The sequence below is a fragment of the Babylonia areolata genome, chromosome 22 (assembly GCF_041734735.1).
Source record: "Babylonia areolata isolate BAREFJ2019XMU chromosome 22, ASM4173473v1, whole genome shotgun sequence".
In the NCBI taxonomy this organism is placed as follows: Eukaryota; Metazoa; Mollusca; class Gastropoda; order Neogastropoda; family Buccinidae; genus Babylonia; species Babylonia areolata.
Genome location: NC_134897.1, coordinates 34,568,480 through 34,589,089, shown reverse-complemented (window position 1 = coordinate 34,589,089; position 20,610 = coordinate 34,568,480). Strand labels below are relative to the sequence as shown.

At 40.7% G+C, this 20,610-nt stretch overlaps 1 protein-coding gene across 4 annotated transcripts in view; it reads right to left on the bottom strand.

Moving 5' to 3' along the window:
* Positions 1-383: 383 nt before the first annotated feature.
* Positions 384-20,610, bottom strand: part of LOC143297144 (protein madd-4-like) — a 53,576-nt gene continuing 33,349 nt past the window's right edge. For 3 of the 4 annotated variants that reach the window (XM_076609320.1, XM_076609322.1, XM_076609321.1), the window contains 16 exons: positions 19,547-19,603; positions 19,120-19,300; positions 18,077-18,211; positions 17,823-17,916; positions 16,389-16,519; positions 15,677-15,817; positions 14,243-14,378; positions 12,596-12,800; positions 11,718-11,897; positions 10,109-10,315; positions 8,689-8,840; positions 7,935-8,048; positions 5,837-5,954; positions 5,289-5,471; positions 2,528-2,687; positions 384-1,713 (listed from right to left, as the gene is read on the bottom strand). In XM_076609320.1, the coding sequence (XP_076465435.1) occupies positions 1,592-1,713; positions 2,528-2,687; positions 5,289-5,471; positions 5,837-5,954; positions 7,935-8,048; positions 8,689-8,840; positions 10,109-10,315; positions 11,718-11,897; positions 12,596-12,800; positions 14,243-14,378; positions 15,677-15,817; positions 16,389-16,519; positions 17,823-17,916; positions 18,077-18,211; positions 19,120-19,300; positions 19,547-19,603 (2,316 nt within the window). In that variant the 3' untranslated portion in view covers positions 384-1,591. Of the gene's footprint in view, positions 1,714-2,527; positions 2,688-5,288; positions 5,472-5,836; positions 5,955-7,934; positions 8,049-8,688; positions 8,841-10,108; positions 10,316-11,717; positions 11,898-12,595; positions 12,801-14,242; positions 14,379-15,676; positions 15,818-16,388; positions 16,520-17,822; positions 17,917-18,076; positions 18,212-19,119; positions 19,301-19,546; positions 19,604-20,610 lie in introns of those variants that run through there. The other variant, XM_076609323.1, reaches the window with a different exon arrangement.

The window sequence follows — 20,610 nt, the reverse complement described above, 5'->3', positions numbered from 1 at the left end:
GGCGAGTTGGGGATGTGGTTGTTAAAGGGCTAAGAAGAATTTCCCCTATCATTCCTTCAACTGCGAGTCCTTGTGGGTTGGTGTTCCGCTGGTCCCATAACTTCGATCTTGCATTGAGGTCTCCACAGATAATGACCGAGTCTCCAAGTTCGTTCTCTATTTCCTCTAAAAAGGCCCAATCCTCTTTTGTTGTGCAGGTTCCTGGGTGAACGTAGGCATTGATGAGCACGATGCTTTTGTGAACTCCGTCAGGTTTGTCAAGACGCACCCCCAATAATTCACATGAGTTGCTACACCATTTCTCTAGATTTATGGTGGAAACTTTGTTTTTTAGGTTTTTGTTCAGTATGATTGCTACCCCTCTTCCTTCATTCCTTGACTGACAGAGACAGAGACTGAAAGAGAGACAAACAGAGGGGGTCGGGTGAGGGAGGTATTACATAAAAACTGAATCCAACTTTGATCAGCCAACGAGCCTTTGATAAACGAAGTTTCTTTGGCAAACAGGGCAAAGGCACGCCTCAGGTGGAACACACTCAGGCTTTCATTTGAAACGAATTAGGCAGGTAGTATCCGTCATGTCTCCCACCCTTTTTTGTCCGACAGCTGGCGGCGCTCAATCAAGAACAGGTCAAGAGAATTAAAGGCAGGTGTGAAGTGCTTCACAATGGCAGTGGAGTTGTTTGTTGCGTTGTAGTCAGCCTTCAAAACCCTCCTGACCGAGAGAGTGGGGATTAACTTCGGCAAGACACTCTCCACTATAGTCAAATTCTAGACCAGATAGTCGTGACAGCAGTTGCATCCTCTGCTGTTCTGATGGTCATAGTCGGACACGACTATCATACAGTCAGCCCCCTGGTGGCTCAGATGGTGCAGTAACCACACAGCATTTGAACGTATCAAATGGGGATAAGATATATCGACCAGACACAACCCTCGAACATTTCGCTTAAAAACAAAATGCACGCTACGGCACTGCATAGGGCTAAAACTTCAATTTTCTTAAAAGGGTTTCCTATTCAAATTTTGTAAACAAACAGCTCCAAGATTATACCCACTTGTTTACTGGCAATATTACCACCATGGATCCAATCCTTAAATTTTCGCTTGAGAATAAAACTGCAGTGAAAAGCAATGCAAAGCAAAGCAAACATGTTTCAAATTCATAATTATTTTCGAAAAAAAAGGAAAAATTGTTTGGTTTAGCATAGGCCTACTAACAGCTCCATGTTTTACATGGTGTAAAAAAAAAAAGAAAAAAAAAAGTATCAGGATTAGTCAGATTTGTCAGTTTATGTCACAGGTGATCAGGATCAATCAACCTATCACACTGTTTAACGTCCAGCTGATCACGATGTCCGTTACAGCGCCACGAGAGCTCGGTAGGAGGGGCCGCTACAAACTGAAAGTCTCACCACAGCACGGAGTGTCGTAGGAAGAAATGGTATGATGCACGTGCATCAACTGTGTCTTGGAACTGAACAGCACAAGCAAAAGGTCCTGTCGGCAGAGCTGGATGAAGAATTCTCTGACGCCGTGACAAGTAGAAAGACAGCGATGGCGCAAAGTTTACATCTTGGTGTCGGAAGCGTCAGGACAACGTGCTCTGCAGCAAGTCTCTACACGATCTGCAGCAGTTCCGGCGGAATTCGTCATATCGACACATTCTGAGCATGCGCGCTAAACTGCAGTATCTCGAAGCGTCGTCACAATCTGCAACAGGGAATAAATTAGTAAAACTGACGAATATGTCGTGGCAGTGTTTAAAGAATTAAAGTTTATCATTGTCTTTTCTTTAGAATAAAAAATCAAGTGAAAAAGCACAAATTATTTCGTTTTCTCGCAATGAAATGGTGAATATTTCTAGCATACACAGATACTTCAGTATGAATGAAACATTGAAACTAAACCAAAGGTATATAACCATCTCGTTTCAGTTTCTTTATTCAAGTGAAAGAACTCAGTTCTGTATCAGAATCCAACCACAAGATCAACTGCCAATTATTTTGAGAACAAAATATGTGTTACATTTTTAAAACGAAATGCTAGTTTCTGGAAAATTACCCAATTTCGACAACACATTTTCATTTCGCAATCAATTTCATAACTGAACTTCGCCCGAACGTAAACAGTTTCCGATTTTTTCATCAAAGGAGTTTGATTCCTCAGAAATAAAAGGAGTGGAAATCTGATTTAAAACACAAGCATTCATTTTGGTAATAAATTTCTGCTTCCATTGACTTACGCACAATAGGCATTTACTGAAACTGAAACTGAGGCACTTACCTGATCCAACTCACCTATTTTTGTAATAAATTTCGTGTTTCTGCCCTCCAGTCCCTGACACACCTGAGGCATTTACCTGACCCAACTCACCTATTTTGGAAATAAATTTAATGTTTCTGTCCTCCACTCCCTAACACACCTGGGGCATTTACCTGACCCAACTCACCTGTTTTCGTAATATGTGTTATGTTTCTGCCCTCCACTCCTAAACACACCTGGGGCATTAACTGACCCAACTCACCTGCAGGGACAGACTGAGGGCACGGTCTCAACTTGCAGACCTTTCTGACGTTGGGTCTGGGGTGGGCCCGGCAGGCACTCCAGGCAGGACGACCCGTTTTTCTCCACGAGCAGGTGAGGATCCTCATCTTGTTGCCCTGCTGTCCACAGCTCGGGTGACACTGGGGGGAGGCCACAACGAACAGCATGTGTGTATAATGGTAATGGCGCAATTGCCGAGTGGTTAAAGCGTTGGATTTTCAAACTGAGGGTCCCGGGTTCGAATCTCGGTAACGGCGTCTCGTGGGTAAAGAGTGGAGATTTTTCCGATCTCCGAGGTCAGCGTATGTGCAGACCTGCTTGTACCTGAACCCCTTTCGTGTGTATACGCACGCAGAAGATCAAATACGCGCGTCAAAGATCCTGTAATCCATGTCTGCGTTCGGTGAGTTATGGAAACAAGAACCTACCCAGCATGCAAACCCCGAAAACAGAGTATAGCTGCCTACACGGCGGGGTAAATAAACAAAACTGTCATACAAGTAAAATGTTGCATGTCTGTCTGAGCGTGTATGTATACGTGCCTGAAACCTGATTGAATTACACAGGAAACGAATTATGAGCAGCCATTAGACGGTTCTACCCAGGTAGGAAGACTGTTGTGCAAATGACCCCGTCTTAGTAAAGCGCTTAGACCTTTGCCTCCAACCGAGAACACGAGCTATATAAGCATCTATATAATTCATATCCTGTACATCTGTGTTTGATTTTAGTATGATGACACTGGGGTATCGCTACGATGGTAAGTATTCTGCATATCTGTGTTTAATGTTGATATGATGTCACTGGGGAATCGCAACGAATGACCCATGTATGATGGTAAGTATTCTGCATATCTGTGTTTAATTTTGATATGATGTCACTGGGGAATCGCAACGATGGTTAGTATTCTGCATATCTGTGTTTAATGTTGATATGATGTCACTGGGGAATCGCAACGAATGACACATGTATGATGGTTAGTATTCTGCATATCTGTGTTTAATGTTGATATGATGTCACTGGGGAATCGCTACGATGGTACGTATTCTGCATATCTGTGTTTAATGTTGATATGATGTCACTGGGGAATCGATACGATGGTAAGTATTCTGCATATCTGTGTTTAATGTTGATATGATGTCACTGGGGTATCGCTACGATGGTAAGTATTCTGCATATCTGTGTTTAATGTTGATATGATGTCACTGGGGAATCGCAACGAATGACATTTGTATGGTTAGTATTCTGTATGTGTTTAATTCTAGTATGATGATACTAGGGTATCACAACGAATGACATAAATATGTATGATGGTAAGTATTTTGTGTATCTGCGTTCAATTTTAGTATGACGACACTGGGGTATCACAACGAATAACATATGTATGACACAACGAATAACATATGTGTGATGGTAAGTATTCTTTCTGTATGTCTGTGTTTCATTATAGTATGATATTTTTGTCTGTTCTCTTTCCATAGTTATTGTATTGTACACGTATGATTGGGATTATTGTATGTGAGGTTTTTGTCAACTTAGCATCTAAGCATTTTATGTCTGTTGTGTATTCATACTGAATAGCTGTGATTCCCGTATATTGTTCATGAAACATAACACTACACTACAAATGAATTTCTCTCATTGGAAATAACCCGTATTCTAATCAGTCTGTAACTGTATGGGCGGTTGAAGTGTGCACATAAACGTGTGTCGTGCAGTGCTTGTGCATATCAGCTAAGATACATTTTTTATTTTGCTTGAATATTTAGCGTTTATGTTACGGACAGAAAGGGTGTGGGTCAAAATAGCCGCTGTTCATTCAGTAAATCTGCCTGTTTTAAGTTGGCAGTAAATGATATTTCAATGATATGCTATGTTTTCGTTTTATTTGGTGCAAAACAACTGACAATGACAACAATCAAGTACACTGTTGGCTTATTCGACGGTTAGTGTATTGGGCGGCGAAATTCAGCACGAATCTTGTTACCAAGTCTTTTTCTTTATTCCTGTCTATCTTCCGGCAACCGCTGGTGAAAAACGGAGACACTTTCCACAAATCTCTCTCTTTCATCCGTGGCAAAAATCAAAACAAAACAAAACAAAAACACAAAAAACCAACAAAAGACGCTTCGTCTCATGTGAGAAAAGTGGAAAAGGTGATGTTTGCCGCAACTTTTTTCGTGCCATGTCATACTTGTACATTGTAAATCAGTGTCCTGCTTCTTTTCGTTGCTTCTTGACGATTGGCAACAAAACACGGTGAAATATTCATGCAAAAACACGCGGGTAATTTGGTAAGACCAAAGCGTGTCTGGGGTGAGTAGCGTGTGTCTATAAGTCTATGCAAGTTCATGGTCCCCAATACACAGCAGTGCTACTCTTCGTGCTCTCTCACCCTCACCCCACCCCATTCTACCGCTCATGCAACAATCTGCTCAATCATCGATGCTCGTCCTGTGTTCTTCAGCGGTATTCAATTTCACGTCTTTCCAGAAGAGAACTGAATAAGACATGACGAGCTCCGATTAAACCTCGTATTTTCAGTCACTCTGTTCCGCCTTCTGCAGTTTTAAGAAAGATAACTAAACCTAGCTTTATAACGCCTTTTTTCACATTCATCTTACCTCTCACATAAATGCCTTTAAAATTTCAATAAAATAGAACATAATAAAACAAACGTTCAAAATGTGAAATAAAGAAAGTTTAAAACAAAATAAAAGTAAAAATTGTAGGTCTGATACCGGTGTCCATCTGGAGGTGATCCAATGAGAAATGCAGTCTATGTTCACACACAGTCTGACAGTCTCGGGCCGACGCGCCTGCCGACACAACTTGCTGGGAACGGAAGTTCCGTTGGCATATGTGCAGTACAGTTTCCGGCGACGCTGAGCATAGCCGTCCCTCACACACGTGGTTAGAGAACACTGAAGATGAAACAGATGATACACCACATTCATCTGTTAATATAACTGTCAAGTAATCGGTCAGCAATGGTAGGGACAGAAAGAGAGCAAAATCGTGCTTAAAGCTCTCTTACTGAATGTCTATCTCAGAGAGAGAGAGAGAGAGGAGATGATATGGTTCTTTTGCTTGTGATCACAGGTGAAAGATCCAACGAACTGAAAAATGCAAGCATGAGAATAACTTAATAAAAAAAAAGATATGTTCTCTTTTTTTTCACAAAGACATGCACGAGCAAGGAGAATGAGAAACAAGAGATACTGGGTTTCACAAGAACACAGTTACACACACACACACACACACACACACACACACACGTATGACTTACTGTGGACCAGTTTCCGGCTACCCACTGGGGACATTCTCCTTGAGAACACATTTTCGTGTGCTCAGGTTTTTCCAGTCCCAATTTCTCACATTCTCGTTCAGGTAACATCTTTACATACCTGGGGGAATAAAATAAAAATAAAAATACGTTAGTCAGCGAAAAAATATTACTATTCACGATGGTAACAATTCCAATTTCTGTAATAATAATAATGATGTTGATAATGGCAATAATGATGCTGTAGTCTGTTTTCCTGGTTGCTGAAGAAATGCCATGATTTATATGACTTAGTATTCATGTACATGTTTAACTAACATTCGTGTTACGTCCACACTTAACAAATACACTTTCTACTTCTCTTATTCACCTTCTCTTTCTGTCCACGTTGCTATCTTTTCTTCGGGGAAAGTTCTGTTTTATTTTGTTTCAATATTTGTTCCCATTTTATTCATTTATTTATTTTAATATTTTGTTGTATGGAAAATATGTTGACCCATTCACTCATTTTATAAGACCCGACAATAAATGACATGTAAGTGTCCAGTGTCTCCCCCTCTGTCTGTCTATGCATTATCAAGCAGGTGAGACGTTCAAATTAATTTACCTTGTAATACAATCAGCACGCGTGACCTTGCGTTTGTTTATACTACCATCTGAATGAATCTAGCCAGAACCAGTGTGCCACACAGTGACCGAAATTTAACCGACCTACGACTGACCTCAATTTTGATAAGCAGGTTACGATCAAGAGTACAAACAAGGTTGGTCTAGATCTCAAAGTGCGCTTTTGGTAATACACTGTACCATCTTATCTCCTTTTCATACCTTCTGCCCGCCTTCAGCGTAGTCCCGCCGTCTGTACACGAATGGTCACCTGCTCGTTGCTTCTCTTACAGTGTCAACATGTTGAACACGTTCGGTGAGGAGCTGGCTTCTTCTGCCTACTTTCTTTTTTCCCCTTTTTTTTTTTAATCTTTCTGTTGGCCAGCGAGTATTTTGTTGTGTATATATATATATATATATGTATGTATGTATGTATATATATATATATATATATATATATATATATATATGTGTGTGTGTGTGTGTGTGTGTGTGTACCTTTGCCTGAAGAAGCTGTTTTTACAGCGAGAATATACTCCTTTTTAAGAATTCAAGTTTTAAGAAATGAAGAGCCTACTGTTGTTGTTTTTTTTTTATATTTTACTGGTCTTGGTATTTGCCTCAGTGCTTTCTGCAAGGAACGGTGCCCAGGACACGAAGAGAGTGTGAACTATATATATGTATGTATATATGTGTGTATATATATAAATATATATACATATATATGGGGAGGGGGTGTTTTAACTTACGTCTATATTACTTTCTCCTTGATTTTTTTTCTCTCTCTCCTTTTTCTCTCATTTATCTCTTGAAAACTGCACCACCGATGATAGCAGCGTCACCCTGGGATGTTTAGGGTGCTCAGACCTTGTGTACACTGCTCACAAACTGCGGCCCAGGAACCAGTTGCATTACTCGGACAGAAGAGCCTAGTATGGTCGTAACCCGCTACTAACTGTGTGTAGTATGGAACTGACCAATAGCGTAGTTCGTTCAACGTAGGCATTTAGTCACGTGTAACCGTCAAAAAGTTAGAACCAAGCAATGCAACTGGGTCCAGGGCACAAAACATTTCTGATGACTGACAAAACGCCACGGGACGTACTTCTAGTCACACTCACACTTATCCTCAATAATTATGAGAATAATTAGTATGAGGACACCAACAAGGTAAACGGCATGTTCACTTCGTTTACAAAAGCACTTGAGTTTACTGTTATCGCAGAGATAGGGATATGGGAGACATGGACTGTGTGTGAACCTCCTAATCCCGAAACACATGCACAAAGACAAGGAAGGAAAACTGGAATGTTTCACTGGGTTGGCCACAAGTCTATTTTCACCATTATTATTTTTGTGTTATTGTAATGTCATCCTATCATGCACATGCTACACCGCAAAACACTCAGATTTGATTTTATACATCTGGCACAAACAAACATAATACCATTGTTAATGTTACTATCGTCATATACCAATGAGGAAAAACACATACTTTCTGGTGACGCGTGTGCACGTGATCTGTCTTTTCTGATGCCCGGATCCGCACGTGACAGAACAAGGCGACCAATCATCAGCCACGTAGAGGAACTTGCTGGTCGAGTTTGGACTTTTGGGAAAAGAGAAAATACGGAGTGGGAAAGAAGAAAATAAATCTTTCTTTTTTTTCTTTTTCTTTTTTTTGCGGAATAACCAACTATGTGGTGGAGAAAGAGGAAGAGATAGAGAGGCGGAGAACGAAGAAGGGAGGGATGAACAAGGGAAAGAAGATACATAGGATAACTAATCACAAAATCCCACGTGATGACAAAAACAAGCATTGGCAGAGAAAGAACAAACAGAGTATTTGTATGCACACAAACATCTCTCTCTCTCTTTATATATATATATATATATATATATATATATATGTGTGTGTGTGTGTGTGTGTGTGTGTGTGTGTGTGTATGTAAGCACGCACGTGCGTATATAAAGAGCGAGAGAGACAGACATACAGAACAACCGAAGAAACGGGAAGATAGACAAAGCGAGTACAAGTGACTGGTACAGACCAACAGACAAGACAAGACACACACCCAGACTAGTCGGGGCGGAGTTACTGGTACAGACCAACAGGCAAGACATGACACACACCCAGACTAATCGGGGTGGAGATACTGGCACAGACCAACAGACATGACATGACACACACCCAGACTGGTCGGGGCGCAGATACTGGTACAGACCAGCAGACAAGACATGACACACACCCAGACTGGTCGGGGCGGAGATACTGGCGGATGTCTCGGATCCTGCTCATCGCCTGCCGTCGGGTCAGGAACTCGATGCGCACGTCGGCACTTTCCGGGCCCGCCATACAGGTGTACGTGCCCGTGTCAGACACAGGGTTCCCCTTGCGGATCTGCCAACGGAAGTGACGTCACCATGATGTCGAGGATGGTTATGATGGCGGCGATGATGATACTAATGATGGTGATGATGATGATGAGAATGATAAATAGTTATCATTCTTGTTTTATGTCCTTTATACCTTGCTGTGATAGTAACAATCACAGCAACGGCGACGACGACGGCAAAAATAATAATTTAAATAAAACGAAAAATAATTAGCGTTAACAAGAACAGATACACTGGGATACAATAAAACTTGTCATGTTAGCAACTATCGAAATAGCACAAAAGTTCATATACAGATATATACAGACAGGCAGACAGACTGACAGATCGACAGAAACAGATAAGTAAAATGAAGAACATTGGGATAGTGTTACAGGCTAAAAGACATTATGACAAACACACAGACAGATTGGAAACAGATCAGTAAAATGACGTAGTGATGGTTTCACAGGCTGAAAGACAGACGGACAAATAGACAGACAAACAGACAGACAGACAGATAGATAGATAGATAACCATTATCTCATCGTAACAAAATACAGTTTTCGTTGGGTTTTAGAACAAAATACACAGAAACAAAAAAGTACATGCGATACTGAAAAAAAATCAAAACTTCAACTGAATAAAAAAGTTGGTGCTTAACCGATAGATCTTTAGCCCATTACATAGAAAAACAAAGAATGTATTATAATAGGATAATATATTGCAAATGACAATGTTCATATTTAATTAAAGCATTTTCAATTGACAACACCATCAATAGAGGCTCAAGAGATATAAACAACACATACATAGCCCCTCTATTTTGTCTTATATAACACTTACTAACACAAGGTAAGTAACTCGGCTTATAACTATAGTTTTTGTCAAAAACTTTAGTCCCTTTTCTTGACCAACTTTTTATACATGCCGATAGCTCAAGTTTTAAAACTAGAGAAAAAAAAACCCATAAAAATAAACAAACCTCATCATTAAATGATATTTTTTTCAAACTTTTGAAATAAAGAAAAAAATTTTAGGAGGGAAAAAAACAATGATACATGTACTGGCAGTCAGGATGTATTTGAAAAAGTTAAATGCCCCTGTACGGACCTAAAAAATAATAATAATAATAACAATGCACGCATGCACGCACACAGACGGGAAAGACTTTAGAATCAACCTCAGTTCATTTTCCTTTCAATAAAGACTTCTAGGCCATAAACCACGGCGCAGACAATACGAGGAAACAGGCACAAAAAAAAAGAACAAAAAAAAAAAGTCCATGCTCACCCTCAGGTTTCCACTCATGGTGGCACGGACGCGACCGCTCATGGGGACGAGTTTGAACCGCCTGCTCCAGAAGATGAGACGACGGTAGAAGTTCTTGACTGGACATCGGATGGTGATGGACTGTCCAGGCAGCAGTACCACCTTGCCCCCCACCAACAGCTTCACCTTCTTGGACCGTCTCAGCTGGATGAATGTGTAGTTTTCTGCCTGCACGCCGTGATCACACTATCACTCAGCAAACAGGACACCCCAATGCGTGCGTGAGGTATGGTTCTGACTGTACGCCATAATCATGATTGGATGCTTATGAATGTGTACTATGACGTGTGCGTGTGCTTGTGTGTGTGTTTGGGTGCGTGGGGGTGTCTGTGAATAATTCATTAATGCTTTGTTTCTTGTGTTCTAATGTTCCTTTTTTTGGTATTTACGTGGGGTTTTTTTTTGTTGTTATTGTTTTTGTTTGTGTTTTTGGTTCTTTTTGCGTTTGTTTGTTTTTTGTTTTGTTTTGTTTTGTTTTGTTTTTTTGGGGGGAGCGTACATGCCTAGGGCTTGTTTTCAATATTTGGTGTAAATGTTCACAATAATAATAATAATAATAATAATAATAATCAGAGCAACATAGCAATAACAACAACAAAATCATAAGGTACGGTTGTGACTGCAAGCCATTATCATAGTAACACACTGAGAAAACAAAATACTAACTGCACACTTCTGGAAAAAAAAAAAAGAGCGACCGATAGAATCATGTAACATATCTCTAGCACTTCACAACAATACACTGCTCCATAATACAATTTTGTTCAGAGTATGGTGGGTTTTTCCCCTTTTTTTTTTTTACACTACACTTCACTACACACTACAATGTAATGATTAGAATTAGGCGTTTCACACACACAAAAACAACAACAAAAAACCATGCTATACACACGAACATACACACACACACCCGCGCGTACACACACATGGAACACGCACACACGCAGTAAACAATCACCCTCTATCCATGAAGACTTAAACAGGCCGGAGAAGAAAAAGGGGGAAGGGAGGGTGGAGGCACCACACAAGGGGGTGTAGAGGGTTGGAGGAGACAGAAAAACGACGAGGCTGCATTTGCTTCGTCACATCCAAAGGCCATTTTGATTTAATTTTGTTCTGAGAGAACAGAGGTGGTGAGTAATCGAGATCCAGAGAAACAGAAATCAAAACAGATGATACTTGATACTAAAATACTAAAGAAAAAAACCTTTGACTAAAATTAATGTCTTAGAAAAGACTCTGGGTACTGGTAGGGGCTTTTCCATAGACGACCCGAGAGAACAGGTAAGGGTGTAAATATACTGGACAGAAGATAAATAGGGTGAGCGAATTCAGCCGAAGTGACGATAAATCAATATGCCAATTTACACCAAGGACCATATTAAAGGACCATCATAGACATCTTTGATGACAATACACTACAGTGCAACAGGCAGAATCCACATGCCTTTTGTCTGTCATACACAACCTACGTACACACAACACCACACCACACCTTCACCCTTCTCCACAACAACGCAACAGAATCAGATGGCCCTGTTCTTCCTCTAACGCCCCATAAGCCACTGACCTTAATGACCGGGGGAGCGGTCACGTACTCCGGACAGTCTCGGACAGAGCAGGACCTGGAGGTGTGTGGCGGGGGCCCCGTGCACAGCGCGTGAGACACCGTCACCCTGTGTCCCGCTACCGGCTCCGTCACGCACGACACGCGGCGAGTCTGGGTTCCAATACCGCACGTCTGTGAGCACTGTGTGTACGTGGAGAAAATGAATTCGAACATAAATAGAGTAGAACATAATGTAATAAAACAATAAATAAAAAATAAATTGTTCACAAACCGGTTTTCGTTTTTGTATTAATTTGTATCGATGTTTCATACACTTTTAACATCTGACACCTTCATTTCCACAATAGAGCAATATATACACTCTTCCTGAAAAAGTATTTCTGCAGGTTTCTTTCACTTCTGGGCACTCTCAAAATGACCGAGAGCAGATGATAAAGACCTTTTGGGGGGGTTTAGTTTTTGTTTTCCGGTGACTCAACATCACTGAGTGCTCTCTATGCATTACTTAAACTTTCAAGCATGGGAATTATCTCAAACAACACCTACCATTCAAACTAACAGTATTGAGTATGCTGCATTAGGGTAATGTCCTCTTTTATTCTCCTAAATCATTGCACCTATTGGTTACATTTCCATGGTTTGCGGGACGAAAAACCGAAAAAGCAAGGTGGTGACACGTTAGTTCATTCTCTGAAACCGCATAAAAATTGAGTAAAATAAAGAACAAAATACGCCACCATAATCCACCTAAAATAGGTTACAGCTACTCGTAATGGTATTATCGTTTCGTACATGCAAAACAAAAAATTGCCGGTAAAATAGGTGCAATAATTTAGGAAGGTAGAAGAGGACTTAACCTGCATTAGTTATCAACTGACCTCATCCCAGTGTCCAGACGTCCATTCCGCCGGGCAGTAGTCGGTGTTGCAGGACATCTCTTTGACAGGCACAGGGTCCGCGCATCGGTAATCTTCCACCGGCCTCAAAGTGTCGTCTGCTTCCTGTTGCACGCAGCGCACGCTTCTGCGCATCACGCCACCCCCGCACTGCTGGCTGCACGCGCTGTAGTCCCCGATGTCCCACCTGGAATGTTGTGACACAGGGAGAGGTTGTGACTGATGCTCGAGAAAAGCTAGACCACACACACACACACACACACACATACGCACGCACGCGCGCGCGAGCGCGCGCACACACACACACACACACAGAGATATATACAGATATACACACACACACACATACACACACACACAATTATGTATATATATGAGAGATGGATAGATAGATATATAATCACACACACACACACACACACACACACACACACACACACACAATTATGTATATATATGTGTGTGTGTGTGTGTGTGTGTGTGTGTGTGTGTGTGTGTGTGTGTGTGCGCGCGCGTGTGTGTGTGTGTGTGTGTGTGTGTGTGTGTGTGTGTGTGATTATATATCTATCTATCCATCTCTCTCCCTACACACACACACACACACACACACACACCTCTCTCTCTCTCTCTCTCTCTCTCTCTCTCTCTATATATATATATATATATATATATATATATATACATGTGTATATATATGTGTGTGTGTGTAACTATATATCTATCTATCCCTCTCTCTCTCTCTCTCTCTACACACGCACACACACACACACACACACACACACACACACACACACACACACATATATATATATATATATATATATATATATATATATATATATATATATATGTATACAGAAGACTGACAAGCCCATGAAGGGTCTTGGGTTACAGTTTTCAAGTCACACCTGTTGACTGTTGAACGCTTCCCTTCAACTTGCACTGACACGGACGTAGGGGACACAAACCCAGCAACTTTTCCTAAACGGGAAACAAAACTGAGAAGAAAGAAACCAGGTGAACGGACTTCTGGCTTAGTACTACCATTTGGGTTCATTCAGCATCAGTCCTTTTGACGTGCACAACTATTTGTTGTATTTGTATATCTATTTCTCTGTGTGGAATTCGGGCCGCTCTACCCAGGAAGAGCGCGTCGCTATACTACAGCGCCACCCAGTTTTTTTTGTATTTTTTCTTGTTTTTTGTTTCATTTTTTTCCTGTGTGCAGTTTTGTTTTTCCTATCGAAGTGGATTTTTCTACAGAATTTTGCCAGGAACAACCCTTTTGTTGCCGTGGGTTCTTTTACGTGCGCTAAGTGCATGCTTCACACGGGACCTCGGTTTATCGTCTCATCCGAATGACTAGCGTCCAGACCACCACTCAAGGTCTAGTGGAGGGGGAGAAAACATCGGCAGCTGAGCCGTGATTTGAACCCGCGCACTCAGATTCTCTCGCTTCCTATGCGGACGCGTTACCTCTAGGCGATCACTCCACTCACTAAACATGAAAGCGAAAAGCTTTTGTCACCGATACTTAGCGTGAGAACAAATGAAAAGGATAAACAAACAAATCAAATGAATGAAATCATCAAACAGGTCAAACAGACGAATGAATAAATCCAAACTGACCTGGGCGGGCAGGGTATGGCGTTGCATGACCTGAACATCACCTGGGGTTTCCTCTGCCAAGCGCAGTGAGCGGGGGACACCTCCACAACCCCCTCCTGTCCCTCCTCCACACACTTCACCACACTCTCCTGTGTGCCTGTCCAACAGAAAGACACCGTCACGTCATTCCTATTTTCCCCTTCTTTTCTGGTTTTGAACATGATTTTATTCACAAGCAAGTAAAGACATTGCAAACACATAGAGCGGGAACAAGCCAGAACATCCTTTCTTCTTGCATTCATTCGTTCCCATACTCGTCATTGGGGAAAAAAAATCTTATCTTTCCACGCTCAGACCAGTAAGGAAAACAAATCTGTGTACTGCCACGTGAAACAAACAACAACAACAACAAAAGAAAGCATTATTAGAAACGACAGAACGAATCAAGTAAAGAAAGAATAGTGGAAAGAAAAAAAAAGGGGAAAAGATATGAAGAAAGGTGGAAGGAACGAAAGAATCAAAGAAAGATGAAAGAAGGAACGATCGAAAAGCACAGACAACCCGCACATGGACAAGTCAAGGTAAAAAATAAATAAATAATTTTAAAAAATTAAGAAAAAAAAAAAAAGCTACAAGACAAACTTATAACACAGACGCAAAACTCGGTAAACATGGTACAGAAAATTGCTCGGCACAAAATACTGTATGCCTCTGACAGACAGCCTTTCAACACCGCGCTAACGAGCTTTTAAAAGCTTTTAAAAAAAATTAACAGAATTAGACAGGTATATACAGCACGAGAGAATGTGAACATAAAAAAACCGGGCATGCGCGAAGAGAGCAAAAAGCGTGAGAGCAAACAAATCAACCTCCTCCCACACCTCTCCCTCCCCCGTCCCCGATTCCCTCCACCCCTATACTCCCTCTCCACCAACACGCTTCCTCCTTCCTCCAATGTTTAATCAAAATGCAGCTATGATAAATATATATATATATATATATATATATATATATATATTTCTGTTAATTCGCGAGTGAAGATTCTCTAACATTTTACGGTTTTCAATCTGCACGGCCGAAAGATCCCTGAAACCCGGTTGACTGGGGCGGGGAAAGGGGGAGGGGGGGGTTGGAAAAAATATTAAATAAAAAATATTTATACTAGTATATATATTTGTATATATATATATATATATATATAGAGAGAGAGAGAGAGAGAGAGAGAGAGAGAGGTGTGTGTGTGTGTGTGTGTGTGTGTGTGTGTGTTTGTGTATCCATAGAGAGAGGTGCGTGTTTGTGTGTGTCAGTGTGTGCTCGCGCGCGCGTGTGTGTGTGTGTGAGTGCGTGGGTGTGTGTGTGTGTGAGTGCGTGTGTGTGTGTGTGTGTGTGTGTGTGTGTGTGTGTGTGTGTGTGTGTGTGTGTGTGTGTACCAGTAATATAATTTTTTGCACTGACCTCCAAGACAAGAACGACTGCACGAGGAATACTCGCTCACGTGCCAGCGAAATATCTTCCGCTGCTCCTCCACAGTATTCACGGTCAAAGGGAGATAACACAGTCCAGCGTCACAAACTTGTAAGCTGTCCGGTTTGCTCCCTTAAAAAGAAATAGAAGTACGTCGATTTTTTTTTTCTTTTTTTTTTTTCCGGTTGTACAATTGTTTTGTTGTGTCCATATCATGTTGATATTGTTTTAAATTGCCCTTCCATGCATTCATCATTCAATCCATATATCCATACGCCTTTCCATATCTATGTCTCTGTGTTTAAAGAAAAAAACAAAACAACAAAATTAAGGAAAGTAAGTAAATGAACACAAATACGAACAAGAGACAGAAAGACAGATACGGGGGGTGTACAAACAGAAAGACAGACCGAGACAACCCGAGAGAGGGAGGGTGGAGGGAGGGGGGAGAGAGAGACAGACAGACACAGAGAGACAGGGATGGAGAGCTTAAAAAAAAAAAGCAACAAAAAACAAAAAAACACTGAAGCATTCGTGTCTCAAGGCTAGGGAAAAGGCTTTTTTCTTTTCTTTTGTTCTTCTTTTTTTTATTTTTTTTTTTTTTTTTTTTTTTTTTTTTTTGGGTCCCCTTTTTTTTTTTTTTTTTTTTTTAAAGAAATACCTGTTTAAGATTACTTAACTACAACAGGAAACACACACTTACCAACACAATCGCGGTCCGGCAAAACCTCTTCCTGTTTGGAAAACACGTTCCAGCCTTTGCACGTGACCTCGCGTGACCTCGTGCCGTTGCCACAAGTCACCGTGCACGCGCTCCACTCACCCGTGAAAAATCTGTTTCAACAGAGACATTTACATGACGAATGTGTGTGGGTGGGTGGGTGAGTGGGTTGGGGCTTGAAACACAAAGTATAAGGTGACAAAAAAAAAATGTACTGTGGAACAGTCTGTGACAGATGTCAACACGAAAAATGAGAGACATACTGAATATTCTATTAAATCAAAAATTTAGAAGTAATAACTGAAACGTGCTGCAAGTATTAATATACAAAGCAAACCAAGCAAAGAAATTTAAGAAGAAAAAAAAAGAAGCAAAACACAACGAAGCAAAAAAAAAAAAAAAAAAAAAAAAAAAAGATAAGAACAAGCAAGTCAAATCTAAGCAAACGCAAAGCAAATGAAAACAAGAAGCAAAGCGAAGCAAAAACAAAGAAATGTAAAAACGAAACCTGAAAAAGTGGGAGAAAAAGCAAAGCAAAGATAATGCAAAGCAAAGCAACGGCAAAGAAAAAAGAAAAGGAAAGGAAAAAAAATGAAAAGATAAATCCTAGCAAATCAGGGGCACGAGATCACGTGCAAAGGCTGGAACGCGTTTTCCAAACGGGAAGAGGTTTTTCCTGTTCCGGAAGGTGGTGATGAGTTAGTTTTTTCGTTTGTTTGTTTATTTTTTTGTTTGTTGTTGTTGTTTGTTTGGTGGTGGTTGTTCTTATTTTGTTGTTGCTGTTGCGGTTGTTGTTGTTGTTGTTTACAGTTGTGACGTGGGTATATTAGCAAAGAAAAAGCAAAACAAGTTTTAGAAAAGAAAAGAAAAAAGCAAATCAGAGCAAGAGATTAAACAAAGGGAAAGAAATATTAGTAAGGAAAGAAAATCAAAAGCAAAGAAAAAGAAAAGCAAAAGTAAAACAAAGAAAATTAAATAAAAGAAAACAGAAAAAAGAAAAAAAAAACAACAAAAAACAAAGCAAACTAAAGCAAAGCAAGGTAAAGAAAAGAAAAAGAAAAGAAAAGCAGAGCATGAAAGGAAAGGAAAAAAGAAGAAAAGAAAAAGCAAAGGAAATAATACAAAAGAAAAAGCAAATGAAAGAATAAAACAAAACAAAATAAGATGAAATAAAATGATACAAGATAAAAAATATATAAAATAAAATAGAATAAGATAAACAAAATGAAACAAAATCAAATAAAATAGAATAAGATAAACGAAATGAAACAAAATCAAATAAAATAGAGTAAGATAAACAAAATGAAACAAAATGAAATGAAATAAAAGAAGACTTAAAAGCAAACCAATCTAACGAAAAAAAAAAAAAAAAAAAAAAAAAAAAAAAACGAAACCAGGATTTTTCCCCGGCCTCACTCTGGTTGGGGAGGAACTTGATCACTGAACACCCGATCCAGCTGGGCGTTCTGGTTTTCTTCGCCAGACGACTGGGACGCACGGGAAGAAGAGTCTGAAAGCGAAAGGAATTGCCGATGAGCCACACTAGTAGCAAACATCACACAAAAATCAAGCTAATTTCGTTTGATCATCAGTTAACAAGACAATCGCAGCCCGTTTTGTAAAAGCAACCCGAATGTGGTCTCTTGAAATGGTTTGATAAGAATTTTTACCTGTACTGTGTCCACAGGGAGGTAGGTGACAGGTGCCCAGGACAGTGGGAGGTTTGGCCTGTGGGCACCATCTCTGGTCAGCCATGGTCAGGTTGGTCATGCTGTGTACACAGGACGCCTCGAGTTGACGTTGTCCTGAAGAGTGGATAGATAACACAGATGAATGAATGAGTATCACTACCAGTATCAGTAGCTCAAGGAGGCGTCACTGCGTAGGGTCAAATCCATGTACGCTACACCACCTCTGCCAAGCAGATGCCTGACCGGCAGCGTAACCCAACGAATGAATAGATAAATAAATCCTTACTCACTTTGCATGAATGAGGTATGAGGGAGCAGGAAGAGAAAGAGAGAAAGGGAACCTGAACCTTGAACTGGTTGAATGAACAGGCTTTTAACCCATGCCATTGAGGGTGGTTAAAAAGTCATCGTCACAACAGAAGGATAGTTTCAGAGAGAGAGAGAGAGAGAGAGAGATGTCATCGGTGGTGCATGTACTTTGCAACTTTTTTTTATCATGTAAATCACCCTGAACTCTTAAAGAGAAAGGGCGCTATAGAAACAAATGTACACCACCACCATCATCATCATCATCATTATTATTATCATTATTATTATTATTATATTATCATCATCATTATTATCATGATGAGTACTATCTTTTGTTTTAGATTATCATCAATTTAGTAATCAATCAATATATTAATACATTACATAGTCAAACTAAAAAAAATCTGCAATAAATAAAGAAACACAAAAAACACAGAAATGAACTGACGGAAGGAAAAGCAAACAGCCAAGCCAAAACCCAAACCAAACAAAACCGAAGTATAAAAACAAAGCATTCCACCCAGACACCTCCGCCTCTCTTCCAAAACAGAAAATTATAAAATCAAAGTAAACAATCCTGTATGAAATGAATGATGAAACAAACGAATATGGAACAGTAAATGGAAACTACTTCGTCATGTAGCTCAACATCTCTCTCTCTCTCTCTCTCTCTCTCTCTCTGATAATTAATCATGACGAACTGAATTGTTTACCTACACCACACGTCACAGAACACGGCGTCCACGCTGACCGCCAGAAAAACCTAGTCTCCGGTGACCTTGGGTTGTCACCTTGACCCTGACCTTGACCTTGACACGAGGACCCATCTCCTCCGCACACACCGCAAACGTCGAGGGTCATGGAGGAATTTCCGCCGCATGGGACATTGTGGGACTGAAATGATAAACAAATAAATAAACAAGTAAATAAATGAATAAATATATAGATCAACAAACAGATAAATGAATAAACGTCGAAATAATATATGAAAAAAATCTCGATGCCGAAATATCACTTCGTTTTTACTTAGCAGCCCCCCCCTCTCTCTCTCTCGTTCACACACACACACACACACACACACACACACACACACACACACACACACACACACACACACACACACACACACACTGAACTTACCGGCGATGAAAGATGCGGAGACAGAGGTCCGTCATCACATGCCACGACCGTCATCATCTGTAACACAAACGTCTCGTCTGTACGTGTGTGCGTGCGTACGTGCGTGTGTTTGTGTATGTGTGTGTGTGTTTGTGTGTGTGCGTGCATGCGTGCGTGTGTGTGTGTGTGTGTGTGTGTGTGTGTGTGTGTGTGTGTGTGTGTGTGTACATGAAGTTATTGCGAGCGTGTGTGAGTAAAGGTGCATATGTTTATGCGTGTGTGTAAGTGTGTACATATGTATGTGATTGTGTAGGTACAAGTAACACAATACAATATAATAAAACACCCAACATGTATGTATGTATGAAAGTGAGCCGTGTCCGACTAAAACCATCAGAACAGCAGAGGAGGCAACTGCTGTCCTGATAATCTGGGCTAGAATTCTTCTTCTTCTTCTGCGTTCACTCGTATGCACACGAGTGGGCTTTTACGTGTATGACCGTTTTTACCCCGCCATGTAGGCAGCCATACTCCGTTTTCGGGGGTAGGGCTAGAATTCGATTTTTGTGGAGAGTGTCGTGCCCAAGTTCCCAAAGACCGACCAGCAAGTCCTCAAGGTTGCAGCATAAAGAGCCACCTAGTTCGAGAGTCAGTCATTGTCCTTCACCGGCAAAAGACTAAGCTGTAAATGACAACCCGACTGCAGTGGAAAAACAATTGATCATACAGCTCTCACTTGCTGTTGGTCCAACTGTAAGCCTATATCTAAGCCAAGCGTTGTACCGGACAATACATCAGTCATTACCACAGACTGACATAAGTTCGCAGTTGAGCTAACAGCGAACTGGTTTCTCCACTGCAATGGGAAATCATTTACAGCCTAGTCTTTAGTGAAGTACTATGACTCTCAAACAAGGAGGCAAAATTGCACTGGCTCTTAGTGCTGCAGCCTTGGTGGGTTAGTTGGCCTTTGGGAACCACTCAGTGACGCCGACCGTCCTAAAACCCTCTTAGCCGAGACAGTGGGGATGTAACTGGGGCAAGACACTCTGCCCTATAACCAAATATCCAGCGCAGATAGTTGG